General features: G+C 34.2%; 2 protein-coding genes and 1 long non-coding RNA gene across 5 annotated transcripts in view; 1 reads left to right on the forward strand and 2 right to left on the reverse strand.

Moving 5' to 3' along the window:
• Positions 1-9,180: 9,180 nt before the first annotated feature.
• On the forward strand, positions 9,181-14,837 carry LOC138326030 (ATP synthase subunit delta, mitochondrial-like). The gene is made up of 4 exons (XM_069272139.1): positions 9,181-9,365; positions 11,159-11,312; positions 13,488-13,576; positions 14,558-14,837. Exons 1-4 carry the CDS (start codon positions 9,225-9,227, stop codon positions 14,687-14,689), a joined length of 516 nt encoding a protein of 171 aa, XP_069128240.1. The 5' UTR covers positions 9,181-9,224; the 3' UTR covers positions 14,690-14,837.
• Positions 14,838-16,619: 1,782 nt separating this feature from the next.
• Positions 16,620-19,305, reverse strand: LOC138326032 (uncharacterized). Its single transcript, XR_011208857.1, has 2 exons — positions 17,902-19,305; positions 16,620-17,836 (listed from the first exon to the last, which is right to left on the reverse strand). It is a non-coding gene; the product is annotated as an uncharacterized lncRNA (long non-coding RNA).
• Positions 19,306-21,131: 1,826 nt separating this feature from the next.
• LOC138326022 (rapamycin-insensitive companion of mTOR-like) overlaps positions 21,132-25,201 on the reverse strand; it is a 57,520-nt gene continuing 53,450 nt past the window's right edge. For all 3 annotated transcript variants that reach the window (XM_069272120.1, XM_069272119.1, XM_069272117.1), the window contains exons 34-35: positions 23,662-23,800; positions 21,132-23,235 (exon numbers count right to left, since the gene is read on the reverse strand). In XM_069272120.1, the coding sequence (XP_069128221.1) occupies positions 23,125-23,235; positions 23,662-23,800 (250 nt within the window). In that variant the 3' untranslated portion in view covers positions 21,132-23,124. The remainder of the gene's footprint in view (positions 23,236-23,661; positions 23,801-25,201) is intronic.

The following is a 25,201-nucleotide window of genomic DNA, read 5'->3' on the forward strand; positions in this document are numbered from 1 at the left end:
AGAACAAAGTGTCTTTATTATCAAACATCGCAGTGTATAGATAGAACAAAGTGTCTATTATCAAACATCGCAGTGTATAGATAGAACAAAGTGTCTATTATCAAACATCGCAGTGTATAGATAGAACAAAGTGTCTATTATCAAACATCGCAGTGTATAGATAGAACAAAGTGTCTATTATCAAACATCGCAGTGTATAGATAGAACAAAGTGTCTATTATCAAACATCGCAGTGTATAGATAGAACAAAGTGTCTATTATCAAACATCGCAGTGTATAGATAGAACAAAGTGTCTATTATCAAACATCGCAGTGTATAGATAGAACAAAGTGTCTATTATCAAACATCGCAGTGTATAGATAGAACAAAGTGTCTATTATCAAACATCGCAGTGTATAGATAGAACAAAGTGTCTATTATCAAACATCGCTAGAACAAAGTGTTATTATCAAACATCGCAGTGTATAGATAGAACAAAGTGTCTATTATCAAACATCGCAGTGTATAGATAGAACAAAGTGTCTATTATCAAACATCGCAGTGTATAGATAGAACAAAGTGTCTATTATCAAACATCGCAGTGTATAGATAGAACAAAGTGTCTATTATCAAACATCGCAGTGTATAGATAGAACAAAGTGTCTATTATCAAACATCGCAGTGTATAGATAGAACAAAGTGTCTATTATCAAACATCGCAGTGTATAGATAGAACAAAGTGTCTATTATCAAACATCGCAGTGTATAGATAGAACAAAGTGTCTATTATCAAACATCGCAGTGTATAGATAGAACAAAGTGTCTATTATCAAACATCGCAGTGTATAGATAGAACAAAGTGTCTATTATCAAACATCGCAGTGTATAGATAGAACAAAGTGTCTATTATCAAACATCGCAGTGTATAGATAGAACAAAGTGTCTATTATCAAACATCGCAGTGTATAGATAGAACAAAGTGTCTATTATCAAACATCGCAGTGTATAGATAGAACAAAGTGTCTATTATCAAACATCGCAGTGTATAGATAGAGCAAAGTGTCTATTATCAAACATCGCAGTGTATAGATAGAACAAAGTGTCTATTATCAAACATCGCGTGTATAGATATGTACAAAGTGTCTATTATCAAACATCGCAGTGTATAGATAGAACAAAGTGTCTATTATCAAACATCGCAGTGTATAGATAGAACAAAGTGTCTATTATCAAACATCGCAGTGTATAGATAGAACAAAGTGTCTATTATCAAACATCGCAGTGTATAGATAGAACAAAGTGTCTATTATCAAACATCGCAGTGTATAGATAGAACAAAGTGTCTATTATCAAACATCGCAGTGTATAGATAGAACAAAGTGTCTATTATCAAACATCGCAGTGTATAGATAGAACAAAGTGTCTATTATCAAACATAGCAGTGTATAGATAGAACAAAGTGTCTATTATCAAACATCGCAGTGTATAGATAGAACAAAGTGTCTATTATCAAACATCGCAGTGTATAGATAGAACAAAGTGTCTATTATCAAACATCGCCGTGTATAGATAGAACAAAGTGTCTATTATCAAACATCGCCGTGTATAGATAGAACAAAGTGTCTATTATCAAACATCGCAGTGTATAGATAGAACAAAGTGTCTATTATCAAACATCGCAGTGTATAGATAGAACAAAGTGTCTATTATCAAACATCGCAGTGTATAGATAGAACAAAGTGTCTATTATCAAACATCGCAGTGTATAGATAGAACAAAGTGTCTATTATCAAACATCGCAGTGTATAGATAGAACAAAGTGTCTATTATCAAACATCGCAGTGTATAGATAGAACAAAGTGTCTATTATCAAACATCGCAGTGTATAGATAGAACAAAGTGTCTATTATCAAACATCGCAGTGTATAGATAGAACAAAGTGTCTATTATCAAACATCGCAGTGTATAGATAGAACAAAGTGTCTATTATCAAACATCGCAGTGTATAGATAGAACAAAGTGTCTATTATCAAACATCGCAGTGTATAGATAGAACAAAGTGTCTATTATCAAACATCGCAGTGTATAGATAGAACAAAGTGTCTATTATCAAACATCGCAGTGTATAGATAGAACAAAGTGTCTATTATCAAACATCGCAGTGTATAGATAGAACAAAGTGTCTATTATCAAACATCGCAGTGTATAGATAGAACAAAGTGTCTATTATCAAACATCGCAGTGTATAGATAGAACAAAGTGTCTATTATCAAACATCGCAGTGTATAGATAGAACAAAGTGTCTATTATCAAACATCGCAGTGTATAGATAGAACAAAGTGTCTATTATCAAACATCGCAGTGTATAGATAGAACAAAGTGTCTATTATCAAACATCGCAGTGTATAGATAGAACAAAGTGTCTATTATCAAACATCGCAGTGTATAGATAGAACAAAGTGTCTATTATCAAACATCGCAGTGTATAGATAGAACAAAGTGTCTATTATCAATCATCGCAGTGTATAGATAGAACAAAGTGTCTATTATCAAACATCGCAGTGTATAGATAGAACAAAGTGTCTATTATCAAACATCGCAGTGTATAGATAGAACAAAGTGTCTATTATCAAACATCGCAGTGTATAGATAGAACAAAGTGTCTATTATCAAACATCGCAGTGTATAGATAGAACAAAGTGTCTATTATCAAACATCGCAGTGTATAGATAGAACAAAGTGTCTATTATCAAACATCGCAGTGTATAGATAGAACAAAGTGTCTATTATCAAACATCGCAGTGTATAGATAGAACAAAGTGTCTATTATCAAACATCGCAGTGTATAGATAGAACAAAGTGTCTATTATCAAACATCGCAGTGTATAGATAGAACAAAGTGTCTATTATCAAACATCGCAGTGTATAGATAGAACAAAGTGTCTATTATCAAACATCGCAGTGTATAGATAGAACAAAGTGTCTATTATCAAACATCGCAGTGTATAGATAGAACAAAGTGTCTATTATCAAACATCGCAGTGTATAGATAGAACAAAGTGTCTATTATCAAACATCGCAGTGTATAGTATAGATAGAACAAAGTGTCTATTATCAAACATCGCAGTGTATAGATAGAACAAAGTGTCTATTATCAAACATCGCAGTGTATAGATAGAACAAAGTGTCTATTATCAAACACCGCAGTGTATACATAAAACAAAGTGTCTATTATCAAACATCGCAGTGTATAGATAGAACAAAGTGTATATTATCAAACATCGCAGTGTATAGATAGAACAAAGTGTCTATTATCAAACATCGCAGTGTATAGATAGAACAAAGTGTCTATTATCAAACATCGCAGTGTATAGATAGAACAAAGTGTCTATTATCAAACATCGCAGTGTATAGATAGAACAAAGTGTCTATTATCAAACATCGCAGTGTATAGATAGAACAAAGTGTCTATTATCAAACATCGCAGTGTATACATAGAACAAAGTGTCTATTATCAAACATCGCAGTGTATAGATAGAACAAAGTGTCTATTATCAAACATCGCAGTGTATAGATAGAACAAAGTGTCTATTATCAAACATCGCAGTGTATAGATAGAACAAAGTGTCTATTATATCAAACATCGCAGTGTATAGATAGAACAAAGTGTCTATTATCAAACATCGCAGTGTATAGATAGAACAAAGTGTCTATTATCAAACATCGCAGTGTATAGATAGAACAAAGTGTCTATTATCAAACATCGCAGTGTATAGATAGAACAAAGTGTCTATTATCAAACATCGCAGTGTATAGATAGAACAAAGTGTCTATTATCAAACATCGCAGTGTATAGATAGAACAAAGGCTGCTTGTCTATTATCAAACATCGCAGTGTATAGATAGAACAAAGTGTCTATTATCAAACATCGCAGTGTATAGATAGAACAAAGTGTCTATTATCAAACATCGCAGTGTATAGATAGAACAAAGTGTCTATTATCAAACATCGCAGTATATAGATAGAACAAAGTGTCTATTATCAAACATCGCAGTGTATAGATAGAACAAAGTGTCTATTATCAAACATCGCAGTGATAGATAGAACAAAGTGTCTATATACCATATAGATAGAACAAAGTGTCTATTATCAAACATCGCAGTGTATAGATAGAACAAAGTGTCTATTATCAAACATCGCAGTTATAGATAGAACAAAGTGTCTATTATCAAACATCATAGAACAAAGTGTCTATTATCAAACATCGCAGTGTATAGATAGAACAAAGTGTCTATTATCAAACATCGCAGTGTATAGATAGAACAAAGTGTCTATTATCAAACATCGCAGTGTATAGATAGAACAAAGTGTCTATTATCAAACATCGCAGTGTATAGATAGAACAAAGTGTCTATTATCAAACATCGCCGTGTATAGATAGAACAAAGTGTCTATTATCAAACATCGCAGTGTATAGATAGAACAAAGTGTCTATTATCAAACATCGCAGTGTATAGATAGAACAAAGTGTCTATTATCAAACATCGCAGTGTATAGATAGAACAAAGTGTCTATTATCAAACATCGCAGTGTATAGATAGAACAAAGTGTCTATTATCAAACATCGCAGTGTATAGATAGAACAAAGTGTCTATTATCAAACATCGCAGTGTATAGATAGAACAAAGTGTCTATTATCAAACATCGCAGTGTATAGATAGAACAAAGTGTCTATTATCAAACATCGCAGTGTATAGATAGAACAAAGTGTCTATTATCAAACATCGCAGTGTATAGATAGAACAAAGTGTCTATTATCAAACATCGCAGTGTATAGATAGAACAAAGTGTCTATTATCAAACATCGCAGTGTATAGATAGAACAAAGTGTCTATTATCAAACATCGCAGTGTATAGATAGAACAAAGTGTCTATTATCAAACATCGCCGTGTATAGAAAAAAGTGTCTATTATCAAACATCGCAGTGTATAGATAGAACAAAGTGTCTATTATCAAACATCGCAGTGTATAGATAGAACAAAGTGTCTATTATCAAACATCGCAGTGTATAGATAGAACAAAGTGTCTATTATCAAAGAAAGAACAATACAAATCGCAGTGTATAGATAGAACAAAGTGTCTATTATCAAACATCGCAGTGTATAGATAGAACAAAGTGTCTATTATCAAACATCGCAGTGTATAGATAGAACAAAGTGTCTATTACAAACATCGCAGTGTATAGATAGAACAAAGTGTCTATTATCAAACATCGCCGCCATGTATAGATAGAACAAAGTGTCTATTATCAAACATCGCCGTGTATAGATAGAACAAAGTGTCTATTATCAAACATCGCAGTGTATAGATAGAACAAAGTGTCTATTATCAAACATCGCTGTGTATACATAGAACAAAATGTCTATTATCAAACATCGCAGTGTGTAGATAGAACAAAGTGTCTATTATCAAACATCGCAGTGTATACATAGAACAAAGTTTCTATTATCAAACATCGCATTGTATAGATAGAACAAAGTGTCTATTATCAAACATCGCAGTGTATAGATAGAACAAAGTGTCTGTTATCAAACATCGCAGTGTATAGATAGATCAAAGTGTCTATTATCAAACATCGCAGTGTATAGATAGAACAAAGGCTGCTGGAGACTTTTGAAACTTTCTATGTAAAAGACTACTGGTGACTCTAGGATCTTCAAGACGCTATAAATACCAAGTTCCATATTTCATACACAGCATATGACCACATACACGCATGAACATAAGAGAACTATACTCATGAGATATTAATACCAGCTTAGAAATCAAAAGGATCATTTTATAAAACGTTATAATAAACTATATACTATTGTACTGTTAATCACGATTCGTGGATCTTCAATACGAATACACTATATTCTATATATAGCACATAGCTTCTACATAGAATATATAAATAGTAGGTGTTACTTGTAAGAAAGAAGTTTCAGAAGCAATAATAACAATAATACTTAAATAAAATTCTATTGATTACACAATTATTGTAGAGTAAACTATTTTAACATTTACACAGATTACAGGCAGTACCAAGATAATACAGTTCTAACAGACATTATATCATAATCAATTCCATAAATACACTGGATGGCTCCAGTATGGCGTGCCGAACGATGCACAATTCATGCAAAATTCATTAGGTAAAATAAAATGTGTAAAAAATATTTAGTGATATATCGTTATATGTGTTCAATATCTTTAATTTGTGTGTAAAAACAATAAATGTTTGTGTAATTTTTTTTTAATTTATAAAAAATATAGTTTATGTGTAATATGTTCTTTGTGTGTGTGTTAAAAATACATATTTGTGTGTAAATATATATATTTGTACAAATATAAAACAAAATAACACACAAATGTATATTTTTACACACATACCATTTTTTTACACACAAATATGAAAAATTACACATCAATGTTTTTTTACACATAAATATATTTCACACACACACAAATTAAAAATATTGAACACATATAACGATATATTACAAACACATTTTTTTGCACAAATGTTTTATACTTATTGAATTTTGCAACGTTCGGCACGCCATACTCCAGCCCCTCATCAGATGGATCCTTATTTAGATATTTCGGTGCTGTCCAATCCAGAGGTGCGCTGGCTATTATCAGTTAATCAAGTCCAACCTGGGACCGATCGACTGTCATTCGTTTACTGAGTCCCCTCTATTCTGTGCATTCTGTTACTTCATTACCTCTGTCACATCGTGGCTAGTACTGTGTCTGGTGATAAATCCAAGTGAAAACAACCTCTTTCCCATTTAGTCTTCTTCACATTCATTCGGTATGCTCCTATGACTTATAATAGTAGTGAGGCTCCCTAAACTCACTGACCAGTGAAACCCATATATCTGACCTCTATTGGCAGGCATCATGTCTTCTATTTTCGTTGTTGACATTCCTCAACTAGGTCCTGCATACTGTTGCATCCCAGCGTTGATCTGCCGCATCCCGTCTTCAAATGTCACGTTAGACTCACCAATGACTACCTGCTTAGAGATGTAGGACCACAACACGATGTCAGGGCGAAGTGGTGTTGATGCTACTTCTGCCTGGAAATTCATCCTCTGCTGGATGTCTGCCCTCATCTCCTAGTCTTTTGCTGTTGCGAGTATCACACCAGTTTTCACACTCCCTGTACCAAGGTTTCTGGATTTCACAGACGGCAAAATGTTTGTCCCTTTGGATAGTGTCTGCTTCTGCCTTTTAGCGCGGTCAATACCTTGGGCTAAATCCTTGAGGATTGGTCTTGATACCATGTGTTGGGTTTTACAGCAATCTGATCCGCAAAACCAGTTCTTAAATACGCTTATGCTTTACAGAATATCATATGTTGGCTGCAGCTTTCATATCCCACGGATGGTTCCATGATATTCTCTGCTGTCTGAATGAATCCATTAACCTAACCAAGCTACTCTCACTTGTCTAGACTTCTCATGATCATTTATCGATCCTATGTCTCTTCGTTTTCGTTGGTTCGCATATCCTCTGCCTTGGCTTTGTCATGCTTCCTAGGCTAAGACGCCATGATGCCACCGACCTAGCATTTCCCCGTGCCGTAGTCTTAACACTGCTTCCTTGCTTTCTTCAAAGCCTGCTTAACGCTGTCTCTAAGTATGATGGTACGGCATATTTTATTTAACTTTACACCAGGCATTGCTCACAAAACTTGATTGCCTTCGTCCATTTGTCTGCCTCATCACTTGCCTACCACTAAGCGCACCGTCAAATCACTTGCCAGTGGCCTTCACTGTCAATCATATATTGCGGTTGATATGTCCCCTCTTCCAATCCTGAATTGTCTCTCATTCGTCTTGCTTACCTAAATGACAAAGCTTAGGGACTCGTTTGTTTTTAATTCCATGCGGACCCAAACAACCATCTCTTCATGCCAGGCCTGGTCTGCTATCCTTTTACCTCAGCCCGTCTTCATACCTGCTTGGTGGTTACGTACTGTCTGTTAACATGTAAGGACCTCTGTCCATCTTCTCTGTGACTTACGACTGGCATCGTACCCCGGTTCTACACTAATTGTGCGGTAGGGATCCTCATGTGGTGACTAGGTCAAGACTTATCCAGTATGTACTTTACATCTTAAAAAATGATTATGCATATAGTATTTTTTTACTGTTACTGCCGTACTTCCCCGTCGTGCTGAGAACGATTCAAGCATTTGATATTATACTCCAGCGAGAACTTTGGTCCATGAGGGAAACATGTATTGTACGAATGACTTCATCTTATTGTGGACAGAATAAATGGTCACTTTTTTGTCACAACCATGTCTTGTTTGTGATATTGCACTTTTTTTATCTGGAGAATGTATAAAATTATTCAAAACCTATTTTAACGAAAAAATTTCAGCAAAATGAATTCAATTATTACTCTAAAAATAATTGATTTATTACATAGGCGGGTATCAGTGGAGGATCTAGAGAGTGTTGTGCGGGGTGGTAAGATATTTCTTTCGCATCGGATAACTATAAACTAAAAAAACCTTCACAATCACGGTATATAACTTTGCTTTTTTACACAATCTATGCACGCCCCTGCCAATCCACATAATATAATCATCGATATCGATGAATTTGTGGCACTAACAAGAAAAGCATTCAAGAATATATGTACCCCGTCAACCTATCCGAAGAATTGTCTTTAAAAAGCATGTTTTGAAACAGTAATTACCATTTGGAAACACTTCAAAATAATTGATTTTAGACTCCACTAAAAAATGTTTATTTAACTCTTAATAAATAAAATTTGTTGATTGCTAAATATTTGAATTAACGCTGTGTATAAAAAAAGTATATCAGAAGTATAACTGATCGGGGAACCATAAAAGGAAATATAGACGGATTCAGTATAGACTAGAAATTATTAATATTTTCATTTGCATCATTTTATTAGATAATTATTAATTTATAATATTATATATAAATAAAGTTATTTACTTTCAGTTTTATAAGATAGTAAAAAGTAGTACGTAATTGGTTTCGTAAAAAATGATTACCCTGGATAATAACTTTAAAAGTTAAACATGATCCCTTCGACATGACTGTATTGTATAACGTCATAGGTACAAATTAGTAGCATGCTACCTCAAACGTTAACGCGGAGAGTTACTGCCCCTTAGCTATCACCTTCGCCATCTTTGGGTCAAGATCAACATGGCTCTGTTTCGGCAAATTTTAAGAACGGCCGGTTTGGCGAGACAGTGCAGTCGCGTGATTGCCTCTTCACAATCAAACAGAGGATATGCCGATGTGGTCGCTTCTACAATGCCGTTCTCATTCGCCTCACCGAATGCTGTAAGTTATTGTTCTAAACCTGTCCATGGAAAGTCGCCGGGTCAAGCACATTCGTGTTTCTTAGCTGGTTTCTGTTTAATATTTTGCAAGAGTTACTTGTAACTTCGCCTTACCGAATATGTTTGACTAATACTTAGTACTACTTGTGACGAATGACGTCTTTAATTTAAACCTCCAAATATATTATTGCTGGGATGAACCGTAACTCTTTTGAGAGAGGGGGGGGGGGTATTTTATGAAGGTGTTGCAGTAGACAGACACGGGAGCCACGGGTCCACGACCAGCGGCCTAGTTAGGATTGAAAAGACGTGCATGCTTTGGTGTGCAGGGGGCGATAGCCCTCTGCTCTGGGTCCAGGAGCGAAGCCCAGATAGAGGGTATGGGGGGTGGGGGCGAAGGCCCCCAGCAGTTGACAAACTTCCCCAACTAGGCTGCGGAGATCAGTGTATTTTCAGACTCTCTTAAATTGCCGAAACAGTTTCTTGGTCCGTTTTTATCTAGTAATGACGTAAGTTACAATATTTGGACTATTGTGAGCATTATTAGTGTTTTCAAATTCAAAATCCACATTTTTTTGAAGAGGAATTTTGGTGAAAAAGTCTAATGTTTTCTTTGACACCATTCAAACCAATCTCTCCCAGGGTGCATTGTGGTCCCCACAATTTCATCTCTGTAAACGGCCCAGCGCAATTTCAAGATTAGAGCTGTTATCATATATTGGCATCGCGATATATCACGATTGTAGAGAAGAGACGACGATATCGTTAAAAAAACTTATATCTACGATATCGTCGTCAGCCGTAACCCATCATGTGTTAGTTGGAAAGGAAACAAAAACATTGCACTGTCGGACACGGACAGAATATGATTGACTTGTAAACAAACATCTAACTAAAAGTATAACAAATAAATGTTTGTTTTGATGAATGTTTCACTTTATTTATTAACAAATTTCACTATTTATTGTACTTTCATGATTGGTCCCCCAAACATGACTAATAGTTCCATAAATTCCTTTTATATTTTACTCGGCAAAAATCGCGATACTATCTTGACGATATCGCGATGCACATTTTCTCTACGATAACAGCTCTATTCAAGATTATGAAAAAGATATTTTGAAGGCATACTAAATTCATTAACTACATTAAACCATCATCATGACGTAATATTCTGTGACCGGAGGTCAACAAACAGCCAGTTCGTGACCCGTTGACAGAGGTGAACATGGGGACTCTAATGAACCCTTGGAGAGATTAGATTCAAACATAACCACATTTAACAGCTTGGTAACTGGAAATATATAGACTAATAAAAGACAAGTTGTCCAAATGAAAAATTTTCGGAATGGCCAATCTGCATTAAGTCTTTCAAATCAAAAGTTATGGTATGCATATACATAGTCATATCACATGTGTATATATGTATATATACATATGTACATCATTTGTATTCTGCAGCATTGCATGTATACAAATGTTGTGTTGTTTTTTTTCTGATTGTACAAAAATGTTAGTCACATTATTTTTTGCATGCTCAAGCACGCACAGGCGCTACGCCACTGACAATGATACAGTATAGATAATTATGAATGAAATATTCACATATGATTTAGACTGGTTTTAGTTAATTTGGTTGGTCTCTTTCGGTTGATTTATTGAGTTTTTAGATGTATATGAAATGATTTTTCAATTTCAATTAAACAAGTCATTTATGAAAGCTTACATTTTAAAATGAATAAATGGGGTCAATCCCATAGCTGCAAAACCTGGTTATTAATTTGTTGTTTCCAGATTTACTACAAGAACGAAAATGTAAAGCAAGTTGACGTGCCAGGAATGAACGAATCCTTTGGTATCCTCGCCACTCACGTACCCTTGATCACAGTCCTACAGCCAGGAGTTATGACGGTTAAGGAAGAAGACGGCTCATCAAAGAAATTCTTTGGTACTTAAATTTTAGATGAACTTTGACCTGTTATGTCCAACAGAGAACAGAAACATACAAATGTTTGTGATTTTTGGGGATGGGCGCATATCGTCTGTAATATAAAACAGAATTTTATTGTTCATTGCCAAATAAATGATGTCATTATGATGGTATGACATATTCTATTCGCTTTATTTCAATATTACATCTTCTTTTATAAATAATGTGAATGGAAAATTTATTTCCTGTTCCTGAAAGGCTTCTCTTATCATGGAAAAATAATCCACTTCAGCATTGATGTCACTATTTTTTATTTTCATGGGGGTATGAAAGAAATTTTGTTTGCAAACTGAATCCGTGAAGCAGATTCTTACGAAGGTTTGCAAACAAAAGTTATTTCATACCCCAATGAAATTAAAAATAGTGACATCAATGCTTATTATTAATTTGGCAGACTACTTGATCAGTTAAAATACATTTACACGTACAATTCCATTGATTTTACAAATCAATATGCAACGTCAATCATTCTATTGTGACATCACGATAATGTCAAGTTTTCACGCCATTCTTTGATTTTTTTTCCATAGTGGTATGGGAAAAAAAAGAATTGGCCAATCATAAAACCAGATTTAGTATGAAAACAAAGAAAAATTATTTATATAATGCTTTTGATCTTAAGTCTTCTCGGGTCATATGTTTGACTAGTCTAAATTTTCTGTCGATTTTACAATAGCTATAACAGGTACTATATATAGGTAACATCACCATTGTATTAACACCAGAAACTTTAAGATTATTTTTGACTAGTCCTGTCTTTTTGTCTGAGCTATAAAAATTAGAATACAAATGTATGCTTATCCATTTGATTGAAATTTTCCAAAGCATCTTTGTGTGTTCAGGGCTCGACATTAACCATTGCCCGACTGCCCGGGGCAGGTCAGACCTCCTGTCGGGCAGGTCAGTTACGTCTGTGACTTGCCCGACTGGGCAGGTGGATATTTTAGTGCCATTGATACTTGTTTAGGCTGATGTAGAGTTGATATCACAGTCCTTAAGATACATTTACGGGTCATGTAACAAAATTTGAGCTATGAAGCTGTCTACACAGATTTATCGGTATAATTAGTCATGGTCAAACAGATGTTTGTACACCCATGTAGTATACACGATGCGATAATTCAAGCGCTTTGATGACACAGTCATAATGTAATTTGACAGAAAGCATGGCAAAGAGCTTTGAGATTGATAGCAAATGGTAGGCCTAGCTCAAAAGCAATAGTATGGCAATAGTGGAAATCAAAAGTTTATCATTATATGCAAGAATCAAGATTAATTAAACATGACCAGCTTTTGACTGAAAATCAAGAAATTTATAAGTTCTGTTCGCCATGTCGGCTATTCACAACCTAGTCTGCTCAAATCGATCTTTCCCTATCGGTATTTTACAGTTTTTGCTTGTAGAATATTGTTAGCTAAGACACCTGTTCATCTCGTTAATAATCACCGATATTGTGTGGACTAAGAAGAAGATACATCAAAGCAGATTTGAAGTGTCAGTGGAGTTATTAGGTCTGGAAGGTTCCTGATAATTATCACTTGCCCGACTGGTCAGTAGCTAGGAACAATTTATTAGGACAGGACATATTTTGTTATATTTACTGCAGTGAATTATTAATTCTTCAATATGCTCATAGAACACAAAAATTAAGAAAATCAAAAGGAATCATAAATTAATCATAAAAATAGAGAAATTGTATCATTTTTCATTAAATTTTATTGGGCAAGTCAAATTTCCAGTCGGGCAGGTAGGTTTTTGTAGTCACCTGCCCGACAGGGCAAGTCCTTAAAAAAGTTAATGTCGAGCCCTTATGTTGTAATCCGCCACTTCTGTAAACACTGTTTCTAAGCGTTGATTCATTTCAGTTATTAACTGTTTTATGTATTGTGAATTCTATATAGTGTAACCATGAAGGTTTATTTTATGTGTGTCTTTATAAAGGGCACACTGCCTTGAAAATTCAACATTCTATTTTGTCTACATGGTTGGAACTACTCCATGCCCCATAATGACTGAAGTAATTGTCCTACAGATAATTAGAAGGATCCTGTATAACCCCCTATGATATTACTTCTTTGACCCAAGTTTTATGTACCGTTATAATGATTCTGTGTCTGGTGTTTGTTATACAGTGAGCAGTGGATCAGTCACCATTAATAAAGACTCCACTGTACAGATATTGGCAGAGGAGGCCTATCCTTTAGACAGCCTTGATGCTCAGGTGAGAATTGTCCCATTTAGAATATTAAAGCTTATTATGCTACACTATCTTACAGTAAACAGGGGTTGACAATAACAGTATGCTGGACTCAGCTTTCCATTCACATTTTCGTTATTAAAGAATTAATCTGTCTAAGTGCTAAAATAATTTCATCCTGATTAGCAAAAAATGCAAAAGTTTTTGCCGACACAAGCTTCAAACATCGGTGAAATTTTTTATGCATGACTTAATCTAATCCACTATCCCTTACAACAAACTTTTTTTCCAGTCGCGTTACTTTCATAGCAGTCTAAAACAGTTGATAAGTTAATCAGTTACTGTACCATAATACGCACGACAGTTTAATGAAGGATTGGGAGCCTTTGTATGTGTGTACATTTCAATTGATGCATAAAATACATTCTGTAGTGCTTCTTAGTGATTTAATGTTTTTCATTATGAAATGCTGTGAATGGATAATTTGCTAAATGAAATTCTTATTTGCTAAAGAAAAAAAATCACTTTTGAAACTTTTGCTAAGCAAACTGTAAAGTTAGTGTGAGCCGGGGTATGTCAGGTTCTCTTAAACCAGTAGCCGTTCATTCATGAATTATATCCTTCAAACTTGTTTTGCCAAAAAGGTTAAAGTAAACATATTCAAGAAAAGTCACAATGTCAAACCTTTGCTTTAAGAGTTAAGAATTCACTAATATGCAGGATATTTCTTATTACAAAATATTTGTCTCAAAAGTTTTCCCCAGATAATTTTAAGTATTTTGTTGATCTTGTGAAGTGCTTGTAATACAAGTTTATGTCCAATATCGGCCACTGCACAAGCAGTCAGCTTCTGAATTTTACAATCTGGCAGCCCTGTGGACTCTTGAAAATAAAACTTTTGATGCATTCTGTCAAAATTTCTGTTGGTTGTTATAATTCACTTAAACTCTCGCATATTGAATTAATTATGACTAAAATTTATAATTTCAATTTGTCTTTGTTTAGGCTATAAGGGACGGTCTAGCTCAGGCCCAGAACAACTTAAAATCTGCATCTACAGACCGAGCCAGAGCTGAAGCCCAAGTGTCTGTCAATTGTTACGAGGCCATGAGTAAGGCAGTGTCAGGCCCCGCCTAAATAGACTTAAGACATTGTGAATGTGTTTTTGAGTGCTGACATAGGAACTACTACAACATCACACTATTTAATGGTAGTAATTTTTATGACTGATAATGTTGAAAGAATGTGTTTTGACATTTCAAAATAAACTAAATTCTGTACAGTATATTTTCTTTCTCTAGTGTTTTGTATAACCAAATGAGTCAGTTTCAGTTATGGAACTGTAACCAATAGTAGCAGGAAAATAGGATACATTGTACGTTTATACCAATTAGATAACGAAAGTAAGAAGCTTGCATTTGTATGCCTAGCAGTGTTATGTACCAAAACGTAGGTCACCGAGACATTGTACACTTGTACCTAACCTCATCAAAGGAAAAGCTTGTCCAGGCACACTCTTTCAGTTTTTGTTGCTGTTACTTTAGCTTTGGCCATGTATTTTTATGAGAATGTGGTAAGTAGAGTAACAAAGTTGGTCATGATCACTGACCTATATTTTGACCTTTGTACCTTTTATTTAATTGGAAGTGCATTTTCTGTCTTTATTCTTATCACACTCTGTTTATCATTTACACAGAGACATTCTTTAGGTCAAGGTTCCAAAATAAGTATTTTTCAATCAACAGATAGTGCAATATGTGATAAGTGGTAGACATATCAATAGTTTGGGGGGGGGGGGTGTCCTTTTATTCAATGCATTTTTGTATGTCATTATTGGACTCCATTCTCGATGTCAATTCTGAAACTGAATTTCAGTTTTAGCCTAATTACCAAAACATACTCCTGGCAATTTTGGCCACTTTACAAATACACTAATTTTCTTCCAAAGTTGAGATAAAAAGGCAACTGACTTTCAAAATGTATCAAGAAAAAGTTCAAAATCAACTTCAATTTCATCTGTAACAGTGCATCAGTTATATAACAAGAGGCCCATGGGCCTTAACAGTCACCTGATATTTGATACAAATTAGTTATGTAATTTACTAGCCAACTGATGCGTTTTGTTCACGAAATAGGAACATACATCTAATAGGTCTACATACAAAGTTTCAGTAAGCTTGGTGCATATTTATTCACATTACTGTGTTCACAAGGTTCAATAATTATTATTAACTCCATAAATAAGTTAAGAGTTGAATCAAGCTTATTTTCAAACTCGTCCAAGTTCTTTTCAATGTTAGTCTACATACAAAGTTTCATTAAGCTTGGTGTATATTGATTCAATAATTATAACTGCAAAGGGCAATAACTTTGTAAGCAACAATCTAATCAGGTTGCTTTTTGAACTTGTCCGAGATCTTTCCAATTTTAGTCTAAATACAGAGTTTCAATAAGCTCGGTGCATATTTACTCAAATTATCATGTTCACAATATCCAGTAATAATTATAAGTGCAAAGGGCAATAACTCCATAATTTACTGTCGAATCAAGCTGATTTTCAAACTTGTTAGAGATCTTTCAAATGTTAGTCTATATACAAAGTTTCATTATGCTCGGTTCATATTTACTGAAGTAATCGTGTTCACAAGGTCCAATAGTAATTATTAGTTCAAAGGGCAATAACTCCGTAAATTACTGTTAAATCATGCTGATTTTCAAACTCGTCCGGAATCCTTTCAATGTTAGTCTACACACAATGTTTCATTAAGCTTGATATATATTTACCAAAGTTATGGCTTTCACAAGGTCCAATAATAATTATCAGTGCAAAGGGCAATAACTCCATAATTTACAGTCGAATCAAGCTGATTTCCTAACTCGCCCCGAGATTTTTTTCCAATGTTACATATAAAATATTATAAAGCTCGGTGAATATTTACTCAAGTTATCGCGTTCATGAAGAAATGTTTAAGGGACATTGCACGACACACAAACGACGACGGACAAAAGACTATTGCAATAGATTACTGTGAGCTATGGTCAAATGAACTAAAAAGACAAACGACTATTAGTTTTATGTTTTCTTTATTCCTTGACTCAATTCTCTGTATTGTGGATTTTCCACAATAGTGTGCCGACGACATGAAAGTCGGTGTTGAACAAACTTAACAGTATAAATAAAATGGTTGGATCCTTCATGATATCACATAAATTCTCTGCTTAATAAGTATTAACACAAAATAGGCTGCAGAAGGAGCACATCAAAAGCAAACATACAAATCCTTACACCAAGACTACACATATACAGGTATACTTGGTAAAATATATATACACTCGGAACGTTAATTACCTGGTATAACTCAGCTCCGTCATAGTGGAACTAATACACACCACAGTCTCATTGACAATAGTGTATTACATTTGACAAAAGAAAACTTTCTTCATTACTGGCCATATATTTTGTCCAACTTGAAATCAGAATTAAACCAACCTTTTCTACAACATTTATTTTCTGGACAACATGCACGCATACATTTATAACATCATGAGTTGAGAAAACATTTGAGTAAAAGAATCATGGCTCTCGCTGAGCTGATGTTTGGCATCGATAATAATATAGTTTACAGAGAAAACCATTGGCTTGGCAACGATAATATATACTCTTCAGAGAAAACCTGCAGCTAGAATAGCTATGATTATGGCACTTTTTACTGGATTGGAACAAGCTGAAAAATAAATCATCCAAGCTAATTACATTCCTAACCTTGTACCATGTAGTTAGATTTTAAAACTTGGCTTCAGAGTTTTCCATCAGCTGTATTCACCAACAGAAGGAACATGATTTAGACAGCCTTGTTTCTGCCAACAGGAAAGTACATGTAACAATTCTTATATGGAATTGGTGTTTAATCAATAATATTTGGAAAATCAACTTGTCCTGTATGATTGAATTCCAAGCAGTTATTTCTGACTAGACCACTAGGTGAGTATATCATGTTCGATACTGAAATATCACACTGAACTATCAGAGTTACTCCTATCGCACAGTACTGTAGATTACTCCCACTCCTATCACACAGTACTGTAGATTACTCCCACTCCTATCACTCAGTACTGTAGATTACTCCCACTCCTATCACACAGTACTGTAGATTACTCCCACTCCTATCACACAGTACTGTAGATTACTCCCACTCCTATCACACAGTACTGTAGATTACTCCCACTCCTATCACACAGTACTGTAGATTACTCCCACTCCTATCACACAGTACTGTAGATTACCTCCCACTCCTATCACACAGTACTGTAGATTACTCCCACTCATATCACACAGTACTGTAGATTACTCCCGCTCCTATCACACAGTACTGTAGATTACTCCCACTCCTATCCACAGTACTGTAGATTACTCCCACTCCTATCACACAGTACTGTAGATTACTCCCACTCCTATCACACAGTACTGTAGATTACTCCCACTCCTATCACACAGTACTGTAGATTACTCCCGCTCCTATCACACAGTACTGTAGATTACTCCCGCTCCTATCACACAGTACTGTAGATTACTCCCGCTCCTATCACACAGTACTGTAGATTACTCCCGCTCCTATCACACAGTACTGTAGATTACTCCCACTCCTATCACACAGTACTGTAGATTACTCCCACTCCTATCACACAGTACTGTAGATTACTCCCACTCCTATCACACAGTACTGTAGATTACTCCCACTCCTATCACACAGTACTGTAGATTACTCCCACTCCTATCACACAGTACTGTAGATAACGCGATTCACACTCTTCTAAGCAGAGATGTCTTCTCAGAAGATCTTTCAGCTCAGATGGAAGAACTTCCAAAAGCAGAAGAGATACAAATCAAGTGACTGAAAGTTATATTCTAGAAACAGAAGAGGGCAAATAGAGTTAAGCCCGAGTGAAGCAAAGGGAAGTAACTCTATTTGATAATATGATATTGTAAAATTGTGACTAGCACTAAATTAACATTACTATGTACAATACACACTATATTCATATATCTTTTATATGTATAAATGTTTTAATTTTCTAGCCTATTGGCTAACATCATTAACATACATCTCAATATTCTATTTTTGCATATTACAGAGTAATCTGTCTGGGTAGGTATTGACTGTGACGTCATGTTTTTATGGGTGTAACGTCGTATTTTTTGAGAGAAAACTACATGTATATCATTTTTGCCAACAAAGTGTTGACGTCACAATCAATACCGATGCAGAAGGGAGAGAACTCTGTAATAAGTAAAGGTAGAATAGTTATCAATTATCTGTCATAATCAATCACACATTCATACATCGCTAGTATCACTTCTATGTTACAATCAAAGGTAGAATAGTTATCAATTATCTGTCATAATCAATCACACATTCATACATCGCTAGTATCACTTCTATGTTACAATCAAAGGTAGAATAGTTATCAATTATCTGTCATAATCAATCACACATTCATACATCGCTAGTATCACTTCTATGTTACAATCAAAGGTAGAATAGTTATCAATTATCTGTCATAATCAATCACACATTCATACATCGCTAGTATCACTTCTATGTTACAATCAAAGGTAGAATAGTTATCAATTATCTGTCATAATCAATCACACATTCATACATCGCTAGTATCACTTCTATGTTACAATCAAAGGTAGAATAGTTATCAATTATCTGTTATAATCAATCACACATTCATACATCGCTAGTATCATTTCTATGTTACAATCAAAGGTAGAATAGTTATCAATTATCTGTCATAATCAATCACACATTCATACATCGCTAGTATCACTTCTATGTTACAATCAAAGGTAGAATAGTTATCAATTATCTGTCATAATCAATCACACATTCATACATCGCTAGTATCACTTCTATGTTACAATCAAAGGTAGAATAGTTATCAATTATCTGTCATAATCAATCACACATTCATACATCGCTAGTATCACTTCTATGTTACAATCAAAGGTAGAATAGTTATCAATTATCTGTCATAATCAATCACACATTCATACATCGCTAGTATCACTTCTATGTTACAATCAAAGGTAGAATAGTTATCAATTATCTGTCATAATCAATCACACATTCATACATCGCTAGTATCACTTCTATGTTACAATCAAAGGTAGAATAGTTATCAATTATCTGTCATAATCAATCACACATTCATACATCGCTAGTATCACTTCTATGTTACAATCAAAGGTAGAATAGTTATCAATTATCTGTCATAATCAATCACACATTCATACATCGCTAGTATCACTTCTATGTTACAATCAAAGGTAGAATAGTTATCAATTATCTGTCATAATCAATCACACATTCATACATCGCTAGTATCACTTCTATGTTACAATCAAAGGTAGAATAGTTATCAATTATCTGTCATAATCAATCACACATTCATACATCGCTAGTATCACTTCTATGTTACAATCAAAGGTAGAATAGTTATCAATTATCTGTCATAATCAATCACACATTCATACATCGCTAGTATCACTTCTATGTTACAATCAAAGGTAGAATAGTTATCAATTATCTGTCATAATCAATCACACATTCATACATCGCTAGTATCACTTCTATGTTACAATCAAAGGTAGAATAGTTATCAATTATCTGTCATAATCAATCACACATTCATACATCGCTAGTATCACTTCTATGTTACAATCAAAGGTAGAATAGTTATCAATTATCTGTCATAATCAATCACACATTCATACATCGCTAGTATCACTTCTATGTTACAATCAAAGGTAGAAATAGTTATCAATTATCTGTCATAATCAATCACACATTCATACATCGCTAGTATCACTTCTATGTTACAATCAAAGGTAGAATAGTTATCAATTATCTGTCATAATCAATCACACATTCATACATCGCTAGTATCACTTCTATGTTACAATCAAAGGTAGAATAGTTATCAGTTATCTGTCATAATCAATCACACATTCATACATCGCTAGTATCACTTCTATATTACAATCAAAGGTAGAATAGTTATCAATTTATCTGTCATAATCAATCACACATTCATACATCGCTAGTATCACTTCTATGTTACAATCAAAGGTAGAATAGTTATCAATTATCTGTCATAATCAATCACACATTCATACATCGCTAGTATCACTTCTATGTTACAATCAAAGGTAGAATAGTTATCAATTATCTGTCATAATCAATCACACATTCATACATCGCTAGTATCACTTCTATGTTACAATCAAAGGTAGAATAGTTATCAATTATCTGTCATAATCAATCACACATTCATACATCGCTAGTATCACTTCTATGTTACAATCAAAGGTAGAATAGTTATCAATTATCTGTCATAATCAATCACACATTCATACATCGCTAGTATCACTTCTATGTTACAATCAAAGGTAGAATAGTTATCAATTATCTGTCATAATCAATCACACATTCATACATCGCTAGTATCACTTCTATGTTACAATCAAAGGTAGAATAGTTATCAATTATCTGTCATAATCAAATCACACATTCATACATCGCTAGTATCACTTCTATGTTACAATCAAAGGTAGAATAGTTATCAATTATCTGTCATAATCAATCACACATTCATACATCGCTAGTATCACTTCTATGTTACAATCAAAGGTAGAATAGTTATCAATTATCTGTCATAATCAATCACACATGCATACATCGCTAGTATCACTTCTATGTTACAATCATACGGCTTTACAACAGTCACCTGTTACATAATGGGCACCTGTCGTCAAAAACAAATTTAAAATTGATTCTGTTTACTAATATATAAAAATACACATGATCGTTAATATATGTATATCATGCATTGTCTAAGCTGTATATCAATTATTGCACTTTTGAAGACATTTCAATTTGGTGGGATGGGAAAGAATGTTCGGTTTACAACCGAGATGAAGTATTCTTACACAGCGGCCCTATATCAGTTGTATATAATGGATGGAGAATATCCTACAAAATTTGTAGGTGATATAGTTTTTACACATTATCTAATGCTTAACAATATACACCTTGATTCTTCATGATAATAGTAAAATCTTTATGAATGGTTCAAGTATACAACATTTTCTCTAATATTCATACAAACCACAGAACTATCATCTAATAATGTATCTAGAACAGGACATGTGTTTTAAACATTTCCAGTATAGAAATACATCATGAAATATTATGAGAAAGTACCAAAGAGAATGTCACTTTTCAGTTCAATCATAATGGTTCATAATGCTAAATCAAGCATATCAGAAGTTATTCATGGCAGACAGAATGTGTGTGTAAGTTATAATATTACACAAGTGTATGTAACTCTCCTCCTCAAATGGAAATAAATGAAAACTCAATGTCATAATGGTTGTTGTATTTTAACAGTAACTCTGTGACAGAAAGAAATAAGTGATCTTCATAATAACGTCACGCTGTTCTTTAAATCTTGACAAGGATATTGCAAAATTCCAAAACTAAATCTTGCACTGCTGTTGTGTTGACATACAGTTACTATCTTGAGGAATGTTCAGGTTCACATTTACAAACAGTACATTAATTGCTGGAAATGATAGTCAAAGTTTCTATGAAGACATAACTTTTACCATATGATCAATAACAAATGTACTGGTATAATAGAGCACAGTTGTTGACTTTGGTGGGGAGAAATTTTTGAATTTTGCAAGATATGGTTGCAAAAAATTAAAAAGCCAAAATAATAATGACATGATTAAGATATATCCACTTACTGATATTATTCAAAATTTTCAATTAATAAAATTGAAATTGCCACCTTATTTGAAAATCATATTTTTTTCATTTGAAAAGCATCCTGATATATGGTATTTCACTTTACTGAGTTACATCGCTTGCAAGTAGATGTTGATTGTGACGTCTCTGATTTGTGAGCAAAACTCTTGTCGTTTTCTCTGAAAAGTATGATGATTTGCTCACAAACAAATGACATCACATCAAATAATTATCCACAAGGGCAGATAACTCTGTAATATGCAAATACAGAACATTATAACCTGAATTTGTGTAAAAAATGAACAACCCTTTAGTCCATTAATTAACAGGAAATACTGTAAGTTAAACTATTTGTCCCAACAATCAATGAGATCCTTCTAAATTCACCAAATAAAAGTGATTTCCATGTACAGAACCCAGACAATTTGACAGAGGGTCACTCGGTGCAGAAAAGGTCACTGAGTGTAGAGATCACTCGGTGTATTGAATGGTCCTAACCGGGATTTCAATTATATTTATAATCTTATTAAAACAGAAGTTGAATAACAGATATTTCTCACATTTAGAAAATATTTTCCAAACATTAAATCAGAAATACATGCATGTTAAAAAAAAGATATTCATATCCATGAAAAGACTTTTTTCTGAGATATATATCTACTTTTGTTTTGAGGTTTCGTTTGACTGGAAAACTAATTGTCTAGTTTCCTGCACCGTTTCTGTACTAGCCATGTGTGTATACAATGAGACATTTCAGAACATGTTTTCCCATACACTGTCCAACGTGTCCTGTTTGTTGGTTACTGGTCCAGTGTTTTCTGTTTCCATAACAACACCAAGGATACATCTAGCTTCCTCCAGCAACTACAACAACATTTAGTTAAAACAATATTTAACAGAAACAAATTTCAGTGTTAAGACCCATCTTTACCACATATTTCTAATACTCTGCCACTTTTTCTTAAAAACTTCTAAAATCTTTTATTGGCTGAACTCATTCACCCCTACAAAATTATAATAAGCAGGGCTGTGTTTATACGGTTTGACTGGTTGGACCTAGTTGTTTGTTTATCAATTAAAGAAGGACCTGGTGATTTTATACTGTTTTTAGGCCTGTATCAAAAACTGCAAGTCCGTCAGGATTTATACTTGAAATAATGACTTTAACCAACGGTCAAACCGGTTGTTCCAAACGGCTCTGTTCTATTCTTTGAATCAGAAGAGTTCAAATGTGTCTTCAGGGGATAATGGGATAGATATGTTGAATGTAAAGATAACAAATCTACTTACCTTGGTTATATCAAACTCATCAAAGAGTTCCTGTATAAATCTGCGTGCAGTCAGGCGGAAAGAGCAGACGGTCATTATATGGCTCACTTCTGAGTAAAAACAAACATCCTGGAAAACTTTGGGAAATTTCTGCTTCAATCTAGAATTAAAATATTCAGTATTTACTTGATTGATCATAAGGTGAAGGTCAATTGTTTTTGCATGCAATGACATAAGTATTCTTGGTATACACACAGTCTCCGGTTCCATTAGAAGTATCACTGACCATACTGCATGCTATTAGATAATACATTTGTGATGCAAAAATACTGCAAATTTTCTTTTTATATTTTTATATTGCAATCTCCTTGTGAAAGAGTTGTCTACCATATTAATAAATCTGCTGCTCAAAATGTCAGAACTGCTCAATGTAGTGTTTTGCACGATTCACCAGAATTTGTCTTAGTCTGTTTACTATTACAGTGCCGTTACGTTGGCTAGCTGATGTAGTAGGCTGGTAACTGATGCAGTAGGTTAGTTTTTAATTGGCATGTAACGAAGGCACTGATTGGCTGAAGCATTGGCAGTCCGACTGATTGCCCCCCGACTGACAAGATCGCCGACAACATTGAGAAGTAGGCGGAGCCAGCGGATCTTTGATGTTCAAACCCGACTCTGTTGTACAATGTGTTTAATAATGTTGTGTACTATTTAATTGTTTACAATGTACACATTCAATCACTGTATTCAAAATTTGTTGAATGTTTTGAGGATGTTTTGTTCATAAATTATTGGCCATTTCTCTCGACTTCGGGGAGTATTCATCAATACTGTATAGCTTATCTATCAACGTTCGAATGGATCAAATTTTCCATCGTGTTTGTTAATGTGTTGGGTTTAGATCTAGACTATTATATCCATTGTAATGTTACATGTAATGTCACAGCCGTATCTAGCTACTGTTGTACCTTCTGACTGACTTTTCCACTTCAAAGTCTGTTTGGTATGAAAAACAAATCAGGTACGACTGACAATAAATTATGTCTTATCAGAATATATTCTGATCAAACACGGTTTTGATACATACCTGGATGTTAGTAGGGGATGTTATTTTAGTTGCAGACGTTGAGTTTGAATGCATTGCCTAAATACTTAACAATTTCATTCATATTTGCACGACCCTCACAGGTAATGTTCTCACAGGTTGGTGCATGCGCAGTGGTAGTTTATAAAATGTCAGTTTATTTTTGCCGAGAAATTGTCAACTCTAGATTCAAATGCATCTGATTAAATACTGTTGACAAATTTAAACAAGAGGCCCAGAGGGCCTGTATTGCTCACCTGGTTTGTAATGCCAAGTTTTGTTTTGAATACAGGTTCATTGTTTCTTTTCTTAAGGAATTTAAATATTTATACAATCTCTATTCCCCTTCCACCAAGGATGTTTCTGGCCAAATTTGGTTACATTCCATGCAGAACTCTAGGACAAGTAGAGATTTATAGGATTTACCACTATTTCCCCTATTGGGCCCCGCCCCTCCTGCCCCAGGAGGGTCAGAGA

Source organism: Argopecten irradians, chromosome 6, assembly GCF_041381155.1.
Source record: "Argopecten irradians isolate NY chromosome 6, Ai_NY, whole genome shotgun sequence".
In the NCBI taxonomy this organism is placed as follows: domain Eukaryota; kingdom Metazoa; phylum Mollusca; class Bivalvia; order Pectinida; family Pectinidae; genus Argopecten; species Argopecten irradians.

What these genes read in the sequence shown, in the direction of transcription:
- LOC138326030 (XM_069272139.1), top strand. Translation starts at nt 9,225, where the DNA reads ATGGCTCTGTTTCGGCAAATTTTAAGAACGGCCGGTTTGGCGAGACAG. An exon ending in CTCATCAAAGAAATTCTTTG is followed by an intron (nt 11,313 to 13,487) that starts GTACTTAAATTT and finishes TTTGTTATACAG; the next exon opens with TGAGCAGTGGATCAGTCACC. An exon ending in TAGACAGCCTTGATGCTCAG is followed by an intron (nt 13,577 to 14,557) that starts GTGAGAATTGTC and finishes GTCTTTGTTTAG; the next exon opens with GCTATAAGGGACGGTCTAGC.